General features: G+C 38.6%; 1 protein-coding gene across 1 annotated transcript in view; it reads right to left on the reverse strand.

Annotated features, from left to right (window-relative positions):
• Positions 1-1,469: 1,469 nt before the first annotated feature.
• Positions 1,470-17,354, reverse strand: part of CHD7 (chromodomain helicase DNA binding protein 7) — a 132,280-nt gene continuing 116,395 nt past the window's right edge. Inside the window, exons 24-38 of the mRNA XM_075141779.1 lie at positions 14,265-14,354; positions 13,553-13,656; positions 12,052-12,181; positions 11,699-11,771; positions 11,433-11,487; positions 10,482-10,710; positions 10,106-10,314; positions 9,290-9,967; positions 8,715-8,875; positions 6,853-7,080; positions 6,170-6,613; positions 5,357-5,578; positions 4,799-4,939; positions 4,200-4,304; positions 1,470-3,421 (exon numbers count right to left, since the gene is read on the reverse strand). Of these exons, the coding sequence (XP_074997880.1) occupies positions 2,465-3,421; positions 4,200-4,304; positions 4,799-4,939; positions 5,357-5,578; positions 6,170-6,613; positions 6,853-7,080; positions 8,715-8,875; positions 9,290-9,967; positions 10,106-10,314; positions 10,482-10,710; positions 11,433-11,487; positions 11,699-11,771; positions 12,052-12,181; positions 13,553-13,656; positions 14,265-14,354 (3,826 nt within the window). The 3' untranslated portion in view covers positions 1,470-2,464. The remainder of the gene's footprint in view (positions 3,422-4,199; positions 4,305-4,798; positions 4,940-5,356; positions 5,579-6,169; positions 6,614-6,852; positions 7,081-8,714; positions 8,876-9,289; positions 9,968-10,105; positions 10,315-10,481; positions 10,711-11,432; positions 11,488-11,698; positions 11,772-12,051; positions 12,182-13,552; positions 13,657-14,264; positions 14,355-17,354) is intronic.

Below are 17,354 nucleotides of genomic sequence, written 5' to 3' on the forward strand. Positions count from 1 at the left end.
GCCAAAAACCTATAAGCAGAAATAGGTGGTTATCAGAATTTCCCCCTCATTTCCACAGAGGAATGGGGTTAGGAGAAGAAAGGGGGTTAGTGTGGCATTTAACAATGTAATTTCTAGTCTTGCCAATTAAAAAGAGCCCTCCCAAGGGATATCATTAGTCTGTGTAAATCTTTGCTGGGAATTATAAAACTGAATTTAAAAAAAAAGGCTATTTGTTACCAGTATGTGGAATACACACAACGGGAAGCACCTACCAACTTTTACAGTGGGAATTCTATATAGGTAGAAGAAAAAATAAGACACAAGGCATTTAAACAACTTAAAGGACAGCTCAAACGAATTCAACAGTGTATGTAACACACCTGATCAAGCTAATGTCCCTTGGCTTTCAGCCTCCCACTTCTACATGTGATGTTTTAGAAAGAGGCAGGAATAACACACCTCGTCAACTGTTCAGTGATGTACATGGCGGGAGGAACCCTTCCTGACCATTAACTCAGTATGATCTATTTAAGTGGCACTACCAGACATCCTGACATCTATTTATTTCAACAGTGCGTGCCTGTGATTCATTCACACAAAATTCACTTCTTAAAGCCTTCATTTCTCATCTATTTCCATCACTCATGAAACGTTCTTCTCAGGCCAAGTTCACCCCTTTTCATACGTCCCCCTCAGGACCGAATTTTGGCCTTGCAATACTTGTCCATTTGAGCTCTCATGCAAATTCACAGTGGACATGAGAGCGAGGTTTGCAGCTCTCCAGCATTCCAAAAGCACAGATAATGTTAGTCCTAAGATGGGGGTCCACCCACAGCTGGCTACTCAAATAGCTAATTTTTCATGTACTTCACTGAAAATCTAACCTTTTATCCTCACTCTCGAGATGGTTGTGTATGTGTGTGTCAAGGTGACAAGACTGTGAAAACAGAAGTTCTCAAATGGTACATTATCTCGAATATCAAAAGGTCACAAAAGGGTACAAATCGGTAGCTCTCCAGAAGAGACACTGGTTTTTATGAAAAGTGGGTCAGTTTTAGTTTCATGTAGGTTGTTTGACACAGTGGTTTCTGGCATCACAAGCTCTGGTCTACAGGATACCACAGAGCCTTTGTATCCCTTGCTGTCACTACAGCATTGTGTTTTTCTACCCATTAACCAAGGATAAATGACCTAGATATTGTGCCTATTAAAGCCTCGTTTTTCTTTTGCCCTTTTGTTCTTTAGTGTACCACATTATCACATGCTGAACACATTTTAAAGTATTCTCAGTCTCTCATGCCCTTTTGAAGGAGTAAAGTAGGGTTTTTAGTGTGCATTTCTGTAGAGTTACTTAAAGTGGAAAATATGAAGGTAATTCAAGGTTTCTCTTCCTGCCTAGTCCCTTGAAGACAATCAGTTCAGCATTTACAGCCACTAATCTATAAAGAATATAGCAGAAAAATGCTATAAAAAAGCCACAATGCAAATACAGAAAGCGAACACCAGTTGTGATGTCCCTAAACACTACATTCTATAATTACATCTCTGCATATCATGGGTCACTTTTATTAAAAGCATCATTACTACAGTTGGCAGCAATTTACATCTTATCTTACATGATAGCAGTTTCCAAAGAAAAAAAATAAAAAGACATCACAACAAAGAAAAACAATACATTTACAAAGTCATGTCTGTAAACTTCAAGGCTAGTTTAGAGTTGAGGTAATGCTGTTTAGCTTTGTGGCTAAAGTAACAAAGTCCTTTAATTTAAAAAAGGTACCTGATTTTTTTCTTTTTGTTTATACCAGTGCATTACAAGATCACGAGACGATTAAACTGTAGCTTTATCCTGTAAGAACCTTCTCCGCGGGTTAATTTCCAAAAGGTACTCTTCACATTCAACAGCTGCCTTATTATTGCTGTGTCTCAAGACAGAGACATTCACACTATCATGAAGATTGTCAGAGAGAGAGTGTGTGTGTGGGTGTGTGCGCGCATGTGAGCGGGTGAACTCCCATACAGTCAAAATGAAGCGCGAGTACGATATGTATGGTAAATTTCATCTTGACCTTCACAGCAAAAAAAAAAAATAAAAATAAAAAAATTAAATATATAACTTCATCCTTCCTTTAAGCAGCACTTCCTTCTATTAGTGCCACTTGATTACAAATTGCTGCTTAATTCATAATACCAATGGTACCAAAAGAAAAAAAAAGCAGAGCATTATGTCAATTTCCTTAAAAAGACATGATCACCTCTCAAATTTCATCTCTCCTAGGGATAATAAATAATGCACTGCACAATACTTAATGACCAAGATACCTTTTGACACATCTGTATAACATGACTTGAACTTTTTTTTTTGCTACACTATGTTACAGAACAGCTTATAAAAACTAAGTATGGACATTAACTGTGAGTGTAAACAGTAGGACTACCACTTGTCAAAAGTTTAAAACACTTTAACTGTAACTGGTACTGGTTATTCATCATTTTCATTGTTTTCTATTTCTTCCCCCCCATCAAGTGAGTCTAATTCTTCACCCTGTGCTATTTCATCTTCTAAAACGGAGGAATCTGCAGTTTTATCAAGGCTCTCCTCTGCATCACTGCCTTCCAGATTTTCTTCATCTTTAAAGGCAGTTCCTTCAGTTTTGTCAGTAGCCTTCTCTTCGTTGGAGCCCACTGCGTTCTGAAGTCCTGCTAGTGCTGGGAAACCGGGCAGAGTCAATCCTCCCAGTCCTGGAGGTAGAAACATAGATGGATAGAAGAGGCCAGGAGCCATGGTAGACAGCAGGAAAGGATTGAAGGCCAGAGGGTTTGTGGGCAATCCAGTGTTGGTGGTGGTGGTGGTAGTGGTGGCAGTGGCGGTAGTCGCCGCAGTAGCAGCACTGACAGATCCATTTGCAGAGTCAGTAGCAGAAACAGTGTCTGTGCTTTTCTCAGAGTCTTTGTTCTCCTCTTCATTTTCATTTTTCTTCTCTTCAGCTTTTGAAGCGCCATCCTCAGTCTCTCCTTGACCGGAAGCAGTAGTGGCATTTCCAGTAGTAGCTGTTATCGGGTTATTCAACAATCCGCTTAGTCCAAACATATTGGGCAATCCTGCCATCCCTGGCAACATCAGAGGCAACATGGCAGCCGGATTTTTAGCGTCCCCCCCAGCAGCAGCAGCTGTTGCTAGCCCTGGTGGGAAGCCCATGAGGCCTGCGAGCTGGAGAGACTGCAGGTTCTGTAGGTTCTGGAGGCTTGTGAGGTCCATTCCAGCAAACAGACTGTTCATTAGTAGTGGGTTGATTCCCGAAGTTGATGCTACAGCAGCAGCTGCTGCAGCTGCTTTGGCAATTTCACTTTTTGGCCTTCTTCCTCTTCTGCTTGCTCCTTCCTCCCTCACAACAGGTCCAGTGAGAAGACGGTCAAACATGGACTCTGGAACAAAACCCTGAAAAGGGGATGCGAAAAAACAAGCTTTATTCTCGATTATTTTTTATAGCTTTCAGCAGTTAACTGGTGATGATGGAAGAAACAGAAGGGATTTCAGCATACTCCAAAAGTGGTTTGTTTTTCAACCCTGGCAAATCGTGACTAGCTAGCTACTAAAGTGAATGGCAGCAGAACATGAAAGAAAAACTGAAGAAAGCAAAGTCACAGATTTTTTACATTTAAACACAACAGTAAAACAACACATACTGAAACTCTGTAGCTTCATTTAAAAAACCACCCTGATATACTGCCGTTACAGGTTTTTTGCATTTCATACTGAACTTCAGTATAGTAGTATTTTATCAAGTATTTGCAGAATTGTACCGTTTATTTTCAAACTGTTGTAAAACAAAGGGCAGAAAACCTAATCCTTTGATGCTGCCTGTTACCAAGATGATGAATTCCATTTCTGTTATGAATATGACAAGTATTTTCTTAATAGTTCCTAATGTATGAATACTATTAAGGATTGTTGCTTATAAGAAAAAAAATAATGCACAACAAATGCTGAAGGCTGCCTTACTGTAGCTGATCTTTTGAGTGTAGTTCAATCCCATTCTGCAGCAGCCTCCTATCGCCATCCCCCCCGCCCCGAGCTGGGTAACTCCCACCCAGACACTACAATTTCCTCAGCTCAAAACCAGCTATGAGATAAAGACTTAATAATCAATTTACACAGCCTTCAACTTTTCTGTGCTATAATCTACAGTGAAGCATGGAATGAGAGTTTCACTTACAGACTGTTTAACAATGTCAGTCCAATCTGGAGCAACAGCAAATTCAGGATTTTCTTCCAGCCATCTTGGCAAGTCCTTCATTGGAGGGGCCATAGCTCCACCCATCTAATGCAAAAGACAAGGTTAATATTTAAAAAAAACCCAAAGAAACCCCCCAAAAAACTCCCCACAACTATTTATATGGACATTTTTTATCTGTGCATTTTCATCTCTGAAGGATGGCAGTAAAGACTTTCAGTTCAGACTGTGGAAAACTACATGGAAACCAGCTAATGGTACTAGAATTGAGAAGATTATGTTTTAAAAAAATATAGTAAATGCTGCAGCTTAGGCAGGGCTAGTAATGAAATTCGTATCTGATATAAGGAAAAAAATGTGCTATATCGTTTCAAAAAGTAAGAGTTATTTACGCAAATGATAAATATGAACATATCAGAAGAACGAGAAAGGAATTAAAGGAACTGGGTGGTACATTCCAGTAAGAGTAACTGCCGGTGCCAAATTACTAAACTTTTAAAAAGGAAGCTTGGAGTAGAAAACCTGCTTTCCACATGCAAAGATATTACTAAAGACCTCCATTGAACTAACTTAATTTTTACCTTCTTTCCATTTCGCTTATTTACAACAGGTACCCTTTCTTCTCCTGTCAAGGTGTTTATATCCAGTTTATTAGGGTTTCGACATCTGTGTCGTTTTTGTTTCGGCTTCTGAAATGGGGAAAACAGCACATCTGCACTCTTCTGGAAAAAAGAGAAATGTATTGCTTTTTAGTTTTTCATTTTCTTGACAAACATCGCCAATCATGGAACCCCTTCTCACAATTTTAAGAAGGGGCCAATTACTTTACGCTCAGATTATCTCAGAAAAATCTTTTTTCTTATCAGGTGAAGAAATTCTGCAGAACTTGACACCAACACTGTTTTAACACAGTCATATACAAGTATTAAGAAAGGAGAAGCAACCTATACACCCCGGTGCCACTTGGGTGTTTAGATACTACATTAAGTGTGGCTAAAGAGAAAACCTCTACTGAAAACCAACAGTTACAAAATCCAATTACTATGCTTAATGTGAGGAAATTCATTCTGATGTCTGTAAAACTAAATTCTGTATTAATATAATACAACACAACAAAGCTTTTAGAATCACATACTTACTGGTACATAACTTGGCATATCTACAGTGTAAGTAGGATGCAATTTAAGCCATTCAACTAAATCCTTGTTTTTAGGAGCATCCTCTCCCACCAATCTGGTCCCATCCTCTAGATTGATTACAGGGATGCGAGTGTCTGGGTCCAGCTGACCAGGAGATGGAATGTTCCTTGCTGGTAGGGCTTCCATATCTTCTTCAAAAGCTTTGGTCACTTCTGCATCCTCCTGAAAACATTAACATCTGTATTAATTCTCACTTCAAGGGAAGAGTTACCTGGGAGAAATAATTTCAGGGTCTGAAGCTATATGCTTAAGGAGATTTTACATACGCAAGAGTTAATGGGGTTTAAATATTCGTACTATGTAAAGCAATACTGTCACATTAGGGAATTTTGTGTATTTAGCATCCTTGAACATTAAAGAACATACAGCTAAAAACAGGGCAGTTTTCAGGCGCTTCCAGTTAATGGTCCCCAAGACCTTTCCCTTTCTACACAGTAAGAAAGACATACTTAAGCCTCAAAATGTGTGTTGTTATAAATATATAATGTTTTGTAAAAAAAAAAAAAAGTCTTTTTGAAAGTACAGCTACTTAAAACTCAGCCAAAATTCGCTAGAGTAAAAATTTGATATGAACAATACGAACACCATTTTGTTTGGTTCAAAAAGAAGTAACAGCTCTAAACACAAAGAAAAAGCTGGTTGGGTAAAAACTGTACATTACTATTAGGGAGAGTATAACAACACTTTAAACTCACATTCAGAAAGTACTAGACACAGAAGAACAAATATGAGACAAAAAGGTTGCTGTCTTACTACAGTCAATGATGTCCGTTTGTTGCTCATAAATAACAGATCAAGCCCTTCTACATTTTTCCTCCTTCCTCTCCTCCTCTTCATGGGCGGTTCTCCATCTATTAAAGAGCCATTTAGTAGATGCCTTGTGGGTGTGCGTGAAAGACCTGCTTGCAGCAGCTCCATTTGAGTTTTAAAGGCATCAGACACGGGTGTGGAGACATTAGGCAAGATAAACTTTGAAGTAACAGATGAAAAATTTGAGGTAGAACTTGTTGCCTCTCGTGAGGCCTTTGATAAATCTACAACCTTTTCTTGTCCATTTTCTGAGACCACCTGAGACTCACGTAACTGGGCAACCATTTCCATAAGATTTCTCCTCTTGGCAGCTCTCTCAGCCTCAATTTCAATCTTTCTTCGTCTCCTCCTCCTCTGACGTGGAACCGACAAATTGAGTGCATCTTCCTAATGAAAAATGAGCATTTCCAGACCTTAGTAAAGCTCTGTTTGCTATGCTGAATTTAAAATAAAAGTCCAAACATATAACTCTGAAAACAAAGCCTTCATTTTATTCAAAGAAACACTTTTTTATTTTTCCCATTTTATTGAAAGAAATACCATTTTTTGTTTTTTTTTCTATTATGCAAAAGAAGCACATGCAAGATAAAATATTATATGCAAGAAAGAAAATGATGCATCCTTGCCTTTGATAACTGAGGAGAAGCAGTGATATCTTCACTGCCACTGACGCTGGCTTGACCAACCATGGAGAGCTCTGCAAAGCTCCTTTTTTGTAGAGGGCTGTCCACAGCTGTTGGAGTATACCCAGGTATGAGCCCCTGGAAATCAAACATCTGGCGCCTATTTACTGGCCACTTCCCTTTCAGCACTGCTTCACAGATGTTGTCTAATCGGTTGATCATTACTCGGTCCTGCATAAAGGAAAAGTACGTAACGAACCTTCAGTGTGAAAATTGCCTTTTAAACTCAAACGACACAGTCCAGCTTCCAAAGCTTAAGAAATACATTCAAAAACAACAATTCTTGCAGGTCTGGATAAAGTGATAGCCTCACAAGAAGCTAATACACAGACAATTTTGGAGAATAAAACATCACTAAAATTTAAAAGCTGCGTTTATATTGGGGGGGGAAGGAGGAAGACAGACCAAGTTTTCTGTATGACAATGTACTAACTGACAAATTTAAAAGAAATTCACCATTGTTTTACACTGCAAAACTTCAGTAGTTAGCAAAATCAACACTTAGGAAGGGAAAATCAAAACATCTGCAATCAGTATCTTAAAGCTGCAGTTCTCGAGATCCAAGAGGCTGGATCTGCAATTCTGTCCTAGGAAGTGGATCCTCATTAGCGTCACTATTAATAAAGTTCAACATTATGAAACGGGCACCAACTTAGGGACATCTAATGAATGTCAATTTTCATTCCACGCCCATTATCACTTCAAATTTCACTGAAGCGTGTACACTAAAAATCTCTAATTATGTTTATTAGTCTACTTATGCTGAACCTATACAGATGACGGATTTTTTGTTTTATTTTTACACTATGACTGGAATAAGATTTTAGCCCATGTTTCCAAAATACATGCTGAAAGCATAGAAGATGAGTATCATTTGATTTTTTCCATTTCAGTATTCAAGCACATTCTATGCTAGCCTACCTGAAGTAGCAGAAACTTCAGAACTATGAAAAATACTGCTGGGTAGGGAATATGAGCATCAGTTAGCTTCCTGAACAGGAAAACAGTGCAAAAGCCACTAGCAAATCTCAGCAGCTGCCACAGACTGCTTGCTTTCCCCAGGAATAAGCTTATTAAGAGCAAGGTCCCCCCGCCCTGCCCCCCCGTCCCAAACCAGATGGCCCTGTTATGGTGATTAGTAAGCTTAAGACTATTACTACTTTATTTCTCTCTCTACCCTTATTGCAAAGGAAAGTACTAAATTATGTATGGATTTATTACGAGGTAACGGTTTCATATTTCTAAAAACATTTTATATTAGATAATTTTCTGCATTGTTACCGAAATAAGATATAGCTTTATCCTATCTAAAACTGCTGCTTATGTTTGCAGGATACCTTAATACAATTACATAATGGCTTAGATCATGTAGGTCACCAATACTCTTCTCTACAATCTCCTCACCCCAAAATAAAAAGGTGATCTTACAAAATCTCTGCTCTTAACCTTGCAGATTGCTCTGCAGACGAAATCCATAATTCAAAATCGTAAGTTTGCTTCCATCAATAGAGGTGCGAGAGGTGTGATTGTGCTGACATACAGTTATGGAGCCTATAAGAACTCATATCTGTCAGTAGTTTGTTGTTTTACTAAATGACACTTTTTACAGTAAAGTAAGTCCTTTCATTTCCTCTGCTAATTTGTATGAAATTGAAGAACAAAATGCTGTTCCACAAATCATTCATAAAAAGTCCCTTGCCCACTAGAAGTGCAGAATCATACAAAGCTTGCTGTTATTTTGCAAACACATTTCCCATATTTTATCTCTGTTGAAAAGGACACATGTCATTCTACCCCTAACCAACCTTAGGCCAGAAAGAGAAGGCAAATGTTCTCTCATGAAGCAGCTGAACCACAGAGGGATCCCCATCTTCCATGTAGAATCCATCGCGTGTTTCATCCCTTGCAGTACTCATAGAGGCATTGCTTTCTTCATCAAAATTCTTACCCTGAGAAACTGCTCCTGCTGAATAACAACCATGACCAGGCATTAACTACAAAAGTTCCCAAACACCCAGTGCCAACCCCACTAGATAGGTTAAAACAACCAGGCTTGATGCAACATTTCTAACTCAGGCTTTTGTTCAGTAATTACTATAGCAGAGCCGTAGCCTTCTGCATTTGGCACAGAGACCATGTTTATTGGCTCAGTAAGCTATCTTGGAAACAATCCCTTGTGGGAGAATACCCTGCTGATGCTGGATGGTTTTTATAAAAGCTTATCTAGCCACCTGATAGGCGGAAGGGCAGAGGAACTGCTACACGTAGCCCATCCCGAGCTCCATAATGGCTTCGTGTATGCCACTTACCAGCTGGCAGAAGTTACAACAGCTGTGGGGCTCACGCTAAGCACACGGAATTGATCTGACCAATGCGTTACCTTCAGGTTGGGAGGATTCTTCCGATTTATCATCATCATCCAGTTTCTCCTCTTCGTCTTCTTCTGAACCTTTCTCAGAAATAGATTTTGGGTCTACGTCTGTACTCATTTCTACGTCTTTCAATTCACATTTAACAGAGCCAGGCTCAGCCTCAGCATCACAGTCCGGTTTAGTGTCTTTATCTGCAATATCTGTCTCCTCTTTGATATCAGACTTTTCTTTGGCTGCTGGATTTTCAGACCCTTCAACTTTAGACTCCGTTTGTTCTGTAGTCTTTTCTTCTTGTACTGGTGTGGATGAGACGATAGGTGGTGTTTGACTGCAGCCAGCACCCAGAGGGTTTACAGAAGAGACAGTATTTGCATTACCTGTCCCTCTGTTTTGAGCAAAGTTTTTGTGAGCCTCAAGAAAAGAGAGTTCAGGATCATTCAGAATGTGATAATCTGTCCTACTGACTCCATGTTTAGCAGCACCAACCAGTAAGTCTTTGTCATGTTTACCACACTCCCACCACTCTGGCAGGTCCAAGCTTGGTTGGCAAAGCTTTAGCCTCTCCCCCAACTGCGGGTGATGGAGAACCTGTTCACGGATTTTCCGCAACAGTTCTATGCGATATAAAGTTCTAGAAGCACGCTCTTCTGTGATCGGCTCAATCATAGTGGAAAGATCAGGTGGTTCTGCAATGAAAATGATTCATATTGTTTAACATCGATTAAATGTACACCCATTTTGAAATCATTACATCTGGGCACGAAGTTTCAATAGTCCCACTGTCTCACAGTAGTCATGTTGATTCTTAGTCAGTTAAAACTTACCATCATCAGGTTTGACTGGCATTCGGCACACTCTTCTACACATATTCACAAAGCCATTAAAATACTTTTCCAAGCTTTCGTCGGACTTTTTATCAAGCCTGGCAAATGCTCTGAATTGATTCCAGTCAAATTGATGTTTTACAGGATCAAAAATAATTCCAAAAGTAGACACCACACGATAAAAATCAGCTTCTTCTCTTCTTGTCCATCTAGTCAAGGAGAAGCAAGAGAAGTAAGGCCACTGAATAAATGAGAGTCCAAACATAATTTGGATGCCCCAAAACCCTCTTAGTTTATTCTTTCAAAACAGAAGGGCAGTACTAGTGACACACAAGCTCAAATAAGATTTAAAGAAAGATATCACTACGAAACTCACTTTTGTCGTTTTTCAGTTATTATAGCTTCCCTTTCTGCTTCTAGTGCCCTCACTTCTTCCCGAGGCCGACGTCTCCTGCGGTCAGTCTTCATTAGTGCCTCTTGCCTCATTTGTTGCCTTTTATAGCTGCGCTGATAGGCAGTAATGAGGCGACGCAGACGGGTAGTCAGGGTTGAAGTGTTGGGCCAGTAGAGTTGGCCTAACTCAGCATTGCTTTCACTGTGCTTGTCTAGAGAATAGAGAAGTATTTGTGCACTGCAAAACCACCACTAAACATTTCAAAGTTTCTATGGCTAGAACTGAATTCCTGTTTTATCTGATAAGAACATATGCCTCATTAATATTGGTGCATAACAAATTAGAAACAGGATAACAACATTGTAGGAAATAAAAAATAGAATCAAACCATCCAACTCTAAGAACTCAGAAATGCTTGTGAAGCATTTAGAGATAACCATCAAGCATTATTATTCAATGTTATAAATGCAAACATATTATGAATACTGTAAGTATTTAAATTAATGCAAAGCATCTTTAAATATATTTCTAAGAAGATCATTCTGCCTCTGAGGAAACACCTATGCTTATGATTTCCCACTTCATTATTCTCACTTAAACTTGGCAATTTTCCTCCATACTGAGAAAACAACATATCTGTAACTTCCAAGATTATCTCAGCAAAAACATCAACGGCTGCATTACGAAACATCCGGTCTTTATCATCACAATTTCTACTGTGTAATTAGAAACCCAGAAAGCCATAATGTGGATTATTCAAAGACAGTAAATAATTGTTTTGAAAGATGAGAAGCGTGAAGAGAATTGGCAGTAAGAAGTTTACTGTGGTGTCTTCCCAAAACACAACCTATTCCCTCATGTGGCAATATAAACAGTCCACCTTTCACTAAATGGTCCATTTTTGGCTTTTTAATTTCTTTTCTATAGTCTTACTTGAGTGTATTTCTATGGACTCCTCTTTGTCTTCTGGAGGTGAGTTTGCAAATTCCTTGGGAAGAAGACAGAAGTTATTTTAGTTTTCAGTTTTGACCATATGTTGTCATTTCAGGAAAAAAATATGTCATCTCTCAAACACAGCAGCAAACAATCTTTGTAAGGTGTGTTTATCTGGTAGCTCTGAAACTTAAGAACTGCATATTAAGATAAACATGGAGAATCAGTTATATATATTTGTAATTACAGAAAGTTGAAGTTCTTACATCAATTTCATCCTTGAAAGGAGTTCTGGTTGGCTTATATTCTGGATCTTCATCCTCTCTGTCAAATTCACCGCTATAAGATAATTAAAAGAAATATTTTCAAGAAATATACTGTTTTTGAGAGGGGGATGATTTTCTGGACAAAAGCAAAAAAGGTACAAAAGCCATCAGTATGGTGTACCAAGTTACACATTTGTATTTCATGCTCAACTGTGTAAACAATTCTATGTACTTTTTACATCATATGATCACTTCAGATTCTCAGGCAAGATGTAAGCAAAATATGACATATGAACTCATGCCAGCATATACAATGCTGATAAAATTTATTAATTTTTTCATGTCCTCCTTACCCATCACCGCCATCTGCTAACATGTCTGTCCCTCTCTGTTCAGCAGCTATGGCCTTCGCATCGGGCATGCCAACCCGTTCCAGAAAGCACAGTGCTGGATCAGCTCTCATAGAATTGTACTTCTCATAACCTGCATGCAGAGTGGCAGACAAAATTTTTTTAAAAGCTATAAACAGCTGTGAATAGAATAGGTTTAGGCAGTAGAAGTACAATTTTCTGGATTCATTTATTTATTTTTAAATAAAACAAAGAGCTGTCACCATGCTGGAAACAACCATTTCATTCATGTAATGAAATTTTTCATATTGATAAATTCCATCAGCACAGAAACATTTTCACATCAATAACATTAACAAATAGTAGATACTGAAGAAAGCATTCAATTTAATGTCTTTATAAGGTAAAGTAAAAATCTTTCACAAGTGAAAAACTTCTTTAAGTTTCCTATATGACTTTCACAGTGGTTCTCCACATTCAACACTCCCTGCTGGAAACATGCAGATGTGAATGGAAACACACACACACATGCATTTTCTATAGCTCCAGCCCCGCTGGAACCCTCAACGTAGGCTGCAAAAATGCTGTATACATGGGTTATCCATAAGGCCAACGAACCTGTCTTATTAGGTTTAGGATGATGCATGTCAGTAAGATGACACTGTTCCCTCTATGGTTTTCAAACTGCTGTTTGCTTTTTTACTGCCCAAGTTGACTAGATGGAAAATGGCAGATCCCAACAGTGCACTGCAGGAAAATGATTTTTAGACTAGACTTGCCTCAGCTGAGCCCACAGAACAGAGCTGCTGTACATAGGCAGAACAGCACAATTCAATTAGGATTTGTACTACAACACACTGCTCCTAACTGCTGTAGAGCCTCAAGCCAAACTGTAATCATGAAAGGTTTTACAAGCCATCATTCTCCCCTTTAGTCAGGCTGGGCTGCTGAGAATACCTCTGCGACCTCCAGAGAATTGGGATTATAATCAGGAATCGCTCACTGTATATATCATGCCAGCTCTGCATCCCCAGCCTTTCAAAGTTAACAAGGCTGCATCCCACTCAAGGGAGCCGGGAGTTCTCAACACTGACATTTGTGAAATATTGCTTGGAACAAAGCCCAGGAGGCACTTGTACAGATTAATAGCAGAGGTTAAGCCCACCGTCCACTTTGACACTGGTTGGCAGAGTTAGCAAGTGAAGTAGTGCTGGAAGCAAAGTTTATGGAGATCTATCTTACTATTTGGCTATTATTTAAACAAATATGGTTTTGTTTTATTTACAGCCAAGAAAGTAATGTTTTCTTCTCAAATGTTCTGCAAACATTTAAAAACAGCATCTGATATTTACAGCTCATATTAGGTTTTTAATGCAGGCAAGAAAAAAAAGGGAGACACAAGCCAACAGTTCTTTGGAACAATACTTGTTAATATTATGACTGAGCAGTCCTACACATAGAAAGCTTTACAACTGAGTTTTGTTCAGAGTGAGACATCACTTACCGTGTTTGAATACTCCAATTAAAAGGGATTTATCCGCCTCCTTATCCCACCAGTCTGCAGGAACTTCGGCATGGAATGGCTCAGGTATCCATACATCTACTTCACTGTAAAGACAGCATTATTTACATTCTCAAAGATATTACTAGACAAAGATGTTTTTTAAAAAAAAAAAAAAAAAGAAGTGGTTCATGCCATTTTGTATATCTGAATTTTGAGAGGGGAAAAAAAAAAACCACCCAATACAGAAATTGAAATACGTGAAAAAATAATTAGGATGGTTAAAAAAAAAAACACCAACACAAAACACAAAAAAACCCAAAAAACCCCCCAACAAAAAAAAAACCCAAAACCAAACAAACAAACCCCCACCCCACAACAAATAAACCCAACATTAGGTTATTTTGGGAGTGGAATGACAATGGTTATCCAAATATGATTCATTTAAGGTCTTAGTATATTTTTTTAATTTTTTAAATTGAGATAGAATAATCCTTCAATATTAGCAGAACTGAAAATCTGCTTCTGTCATTTCCCACATCATTCCTTCTCCCAAGAAAATCACCCACGGCGCTTGATAAAATAAAAAGGCTGCTCGAGAATAGACATTTAAGAGATAAAGTGTGACAACCTTTAAAAGCTGCATTATTATATTACACGTACTTTATAAAAGCCAGCGTCATAAAGCAAAAAATAAACCTGCACTTGCACTAACCTTGAGTCAGCACCCTCTAAGATCTTGTCTGCTTGGTCCCCTATAACTTCTTGTCGTAGATAGTAGAGCATGCGGACACGCAGCAGGACCCTGGAGAGGAAGGCAGAGGGGGGAAAAAGTTCTTAACTTCAGGACTGTTTGCCAACAGTGGCTTTTGGCAGCTGCTGCTGTTCATCCATCATCCTGCCAAGGCTGATTAGCCATGCTGTATGGTAGGCTTGAAGCGTGACAGATGGTGGCACATAATCACCTCTGTGTGGTGCTTTCTGCTGGCTTCCAACAGGCCTGCCTGGCAACCGCTTACACTGCACAGAGAGGGACCCAGCTCAGCCCGGCCCCGGCGCATTTCATTTAGTTCTACCTAGTGCAGCTTGTGAAGTTTAGACACGTACTCTACCACTGCCTCTGAAGTATTGAAGCAAGTTTGTAAACAACTGAGCAGATGGCTTTCAGTAACTGTTCTGCTTCATTATCTCATAAAATTTCCTCAGCTGCTGCCTTAATACCATTTTTGGAAGCACATCAGAAGTTGTAGGAATAAACGAGATATAAAATCTGGTTTTACTACCTTACAATAAACCCTCAATATGGAATGTCAGGTTTTTCAGATTATACAACTTTTTGCTTCCGAGAATGGGGGGAAAAAAATAATCCCCCATTTCCCTTGGGAGATATTAACTATTTTTACTCTTTATAGTTCAAACTGCTATTTAATTTTACCTGTGCACAACCTAACTGCTACAAGGAAGTGAAAAATCTTCATTGCCCACGTTTATTTTTCCCCATCTCTGCAATACTACAGTCGTTTTTGGAAGCGCTGTCAGGTGTTGTGGTCACACTTGAAGCTGGCAGGAGACAGAATGGCAGACTCTGGCTTTTCAAGGAGACTAGAAAAGAGGTCATCTCTGTAGAAAAAGTATCCACCTGAAAATAATCCCGCTCTCCTATGTTTACCCAATTCAGGGCACCCCCTGCTGCCTAGTTCATGAAGTAAAATCAGTACCAGCTAAAATGGAGATTACTCAGCCTGCCCTCTCACTGTACCCAAATCCATCACGGCAACTGTTGAATTGCTGCTGCTCCTGTAACAGCAAGGGTGATCAGGGAGGCAGTAATCAGATCACCCACTTGCATGAAAAATTTAGACCACCACCAGTTTTGAGAGCTCCTTATTAGAGATCTGATGCAACTGGAGCAATACCCACTTTTACATGTGTTATTCAAGCAAACCTCGGAAGAGCAGGGATTTGAACGAAGGTCATGTCTACAATTCAAAACATGTCAGACATGCTTCTTTTTGTATGCATGGTAACTGGGACCAGTAAGGTGTCCCTGCTCCCTATGTGGCTATGTAAATAAGCTGTTGACAGTCTCTATCATCTTAGTATTAAGCAATAACAGCTGTTACATCAAGCCAAAGAAGAGGAGCAGGGAAAAAAAAAAACCAACATCAACCAAAAAAACAGAGGCTCTTTGCACCTTTCAGGAGCTCTATGCATAAAAACAGCATACATGTTACATAAGGACAGGACACCAGTTCTTATAAAGCCTATTACTACTGCTACCTTTTGAAGGAAATTACTCAGATTATTAATTAGCTTCCACTCTGTTTGATTTTACCTGGGCTAAACATGTTGCTTCTACAATTCACTTAGTCCTGGTGGATCTCGGAAATGAAGGAAAAAGATAGCAACTGGAAACATTCTTGCACATTTATCAGTCTTCCAGATCCTTGTAATTGTTCTATTGTATTATTACAGAAGCAATATTTTAAAAATTAATTTAAGTCTGATCTGCAAACTGATACAACAAGTAGTGAGGACATGTTACCTGGGATATTAAAATAATGTTACAGGAAAGAATTTAATTACTTTAAGAGCAAGTGAAATGTAATAACAGATCTGAGTAACAATTTAGAAAAAAAATCAAAAAGCAGTTTATTTGGATGTACACTTGCTAACGTAATTCTGTAAGTATCTGTTTTCATCAGTTGAGAATTAAGCTTGGTTAGCATCTGGAAACGAGCTAATAAACCCCTTAAATGTCTTTCCTCCTTCACATCACACCCCCTATTGACAGGCTACAGGTACTTTTCAAATCAATAATTTCTTTCCAATAAACAGTATTAGTAAGACAGAATATATATTAAACCCACAAAAGTAATGATGACCTTTCAGTAACACTGCATTACATCTGTATAGTATATATACAATGAAGAGTATAAATTTAAAACCAAAACATAACAAAACCCCCCCAAACCCATAAAGCAAACAACTTGCCCCCCAACACCAAAACAAAATATTTTTGGGACAGGGGTTAGGTTCAGTGTCTGTAATGGAGAATATAGTAAGCAAAACTGGATGGAGAACCAGGACACTGTCAAAGGAAGCCGACACAAAAATAGCTAAGAAATTACAAAAAAAAAAAAGCCAGAAGAATGCAAGAGAGGCTCTTAAGAGACATTCGTGCAACAATAAAACAACGTAACATCCAAATCAAAATACAATGATCTTTATCGCCAAAGACTTTCAGTTTAGCAACATGCTTAGAATTTCAGGGCACTGACTCAGGAAAGAGAGCTCGGTGAGAAATTTTATCTCAAACAGAGGAGAAAATATTCTGTATAATGTGGAGAGCAAGAGAGGAAGGGAGAAAAGAACGAAGAGAAGAGATACACCCACATATAGGTGAACTACTACATGAAACTCTGGAAACTAAGAACTGGATATTTGAGTTTAACATCTAAGGAACAGAACTTTAAGGACATCAGCCTGAGAGACCCCACAAGAAGGGTAAGAAACAAACAGCTTTTGTTTAAAGATAACAAATTGTCAAGAGAAATAGACTTAGCATAGGGATACAGTCTTTCCTTTATATGGTAAAAAGAATAACCTCATCTGATTCCATTCTTATTTAGTAAGTAGAAAACAATTTTCTTCAGAACTGTGTTTTAAGCTCTTTATTATCAGTCATCAAGAGCTTACAGAAGTAGCCAGCTATCTGTTAAGATTATTATCCCCAAATTAAAAAGTAATAATGACCTTTACATCCTATTAAATAGCCCTGTATTCTATTAAAAATATCCAAAAG

This window comes from Calonectris borealis, chromosome 2 (assembly GCF_964195595.1).
Source record: "Calonectris borealis chromosome 2, bCalBor7.hap1.2, whole genome shotgun sequence".
Taxonomy (NCBI): Eukaryota; Metazoa; Chordata; class Aves; order Procellariiformes; family Procellariidae; genus Calonectris; species Calonectris borealis.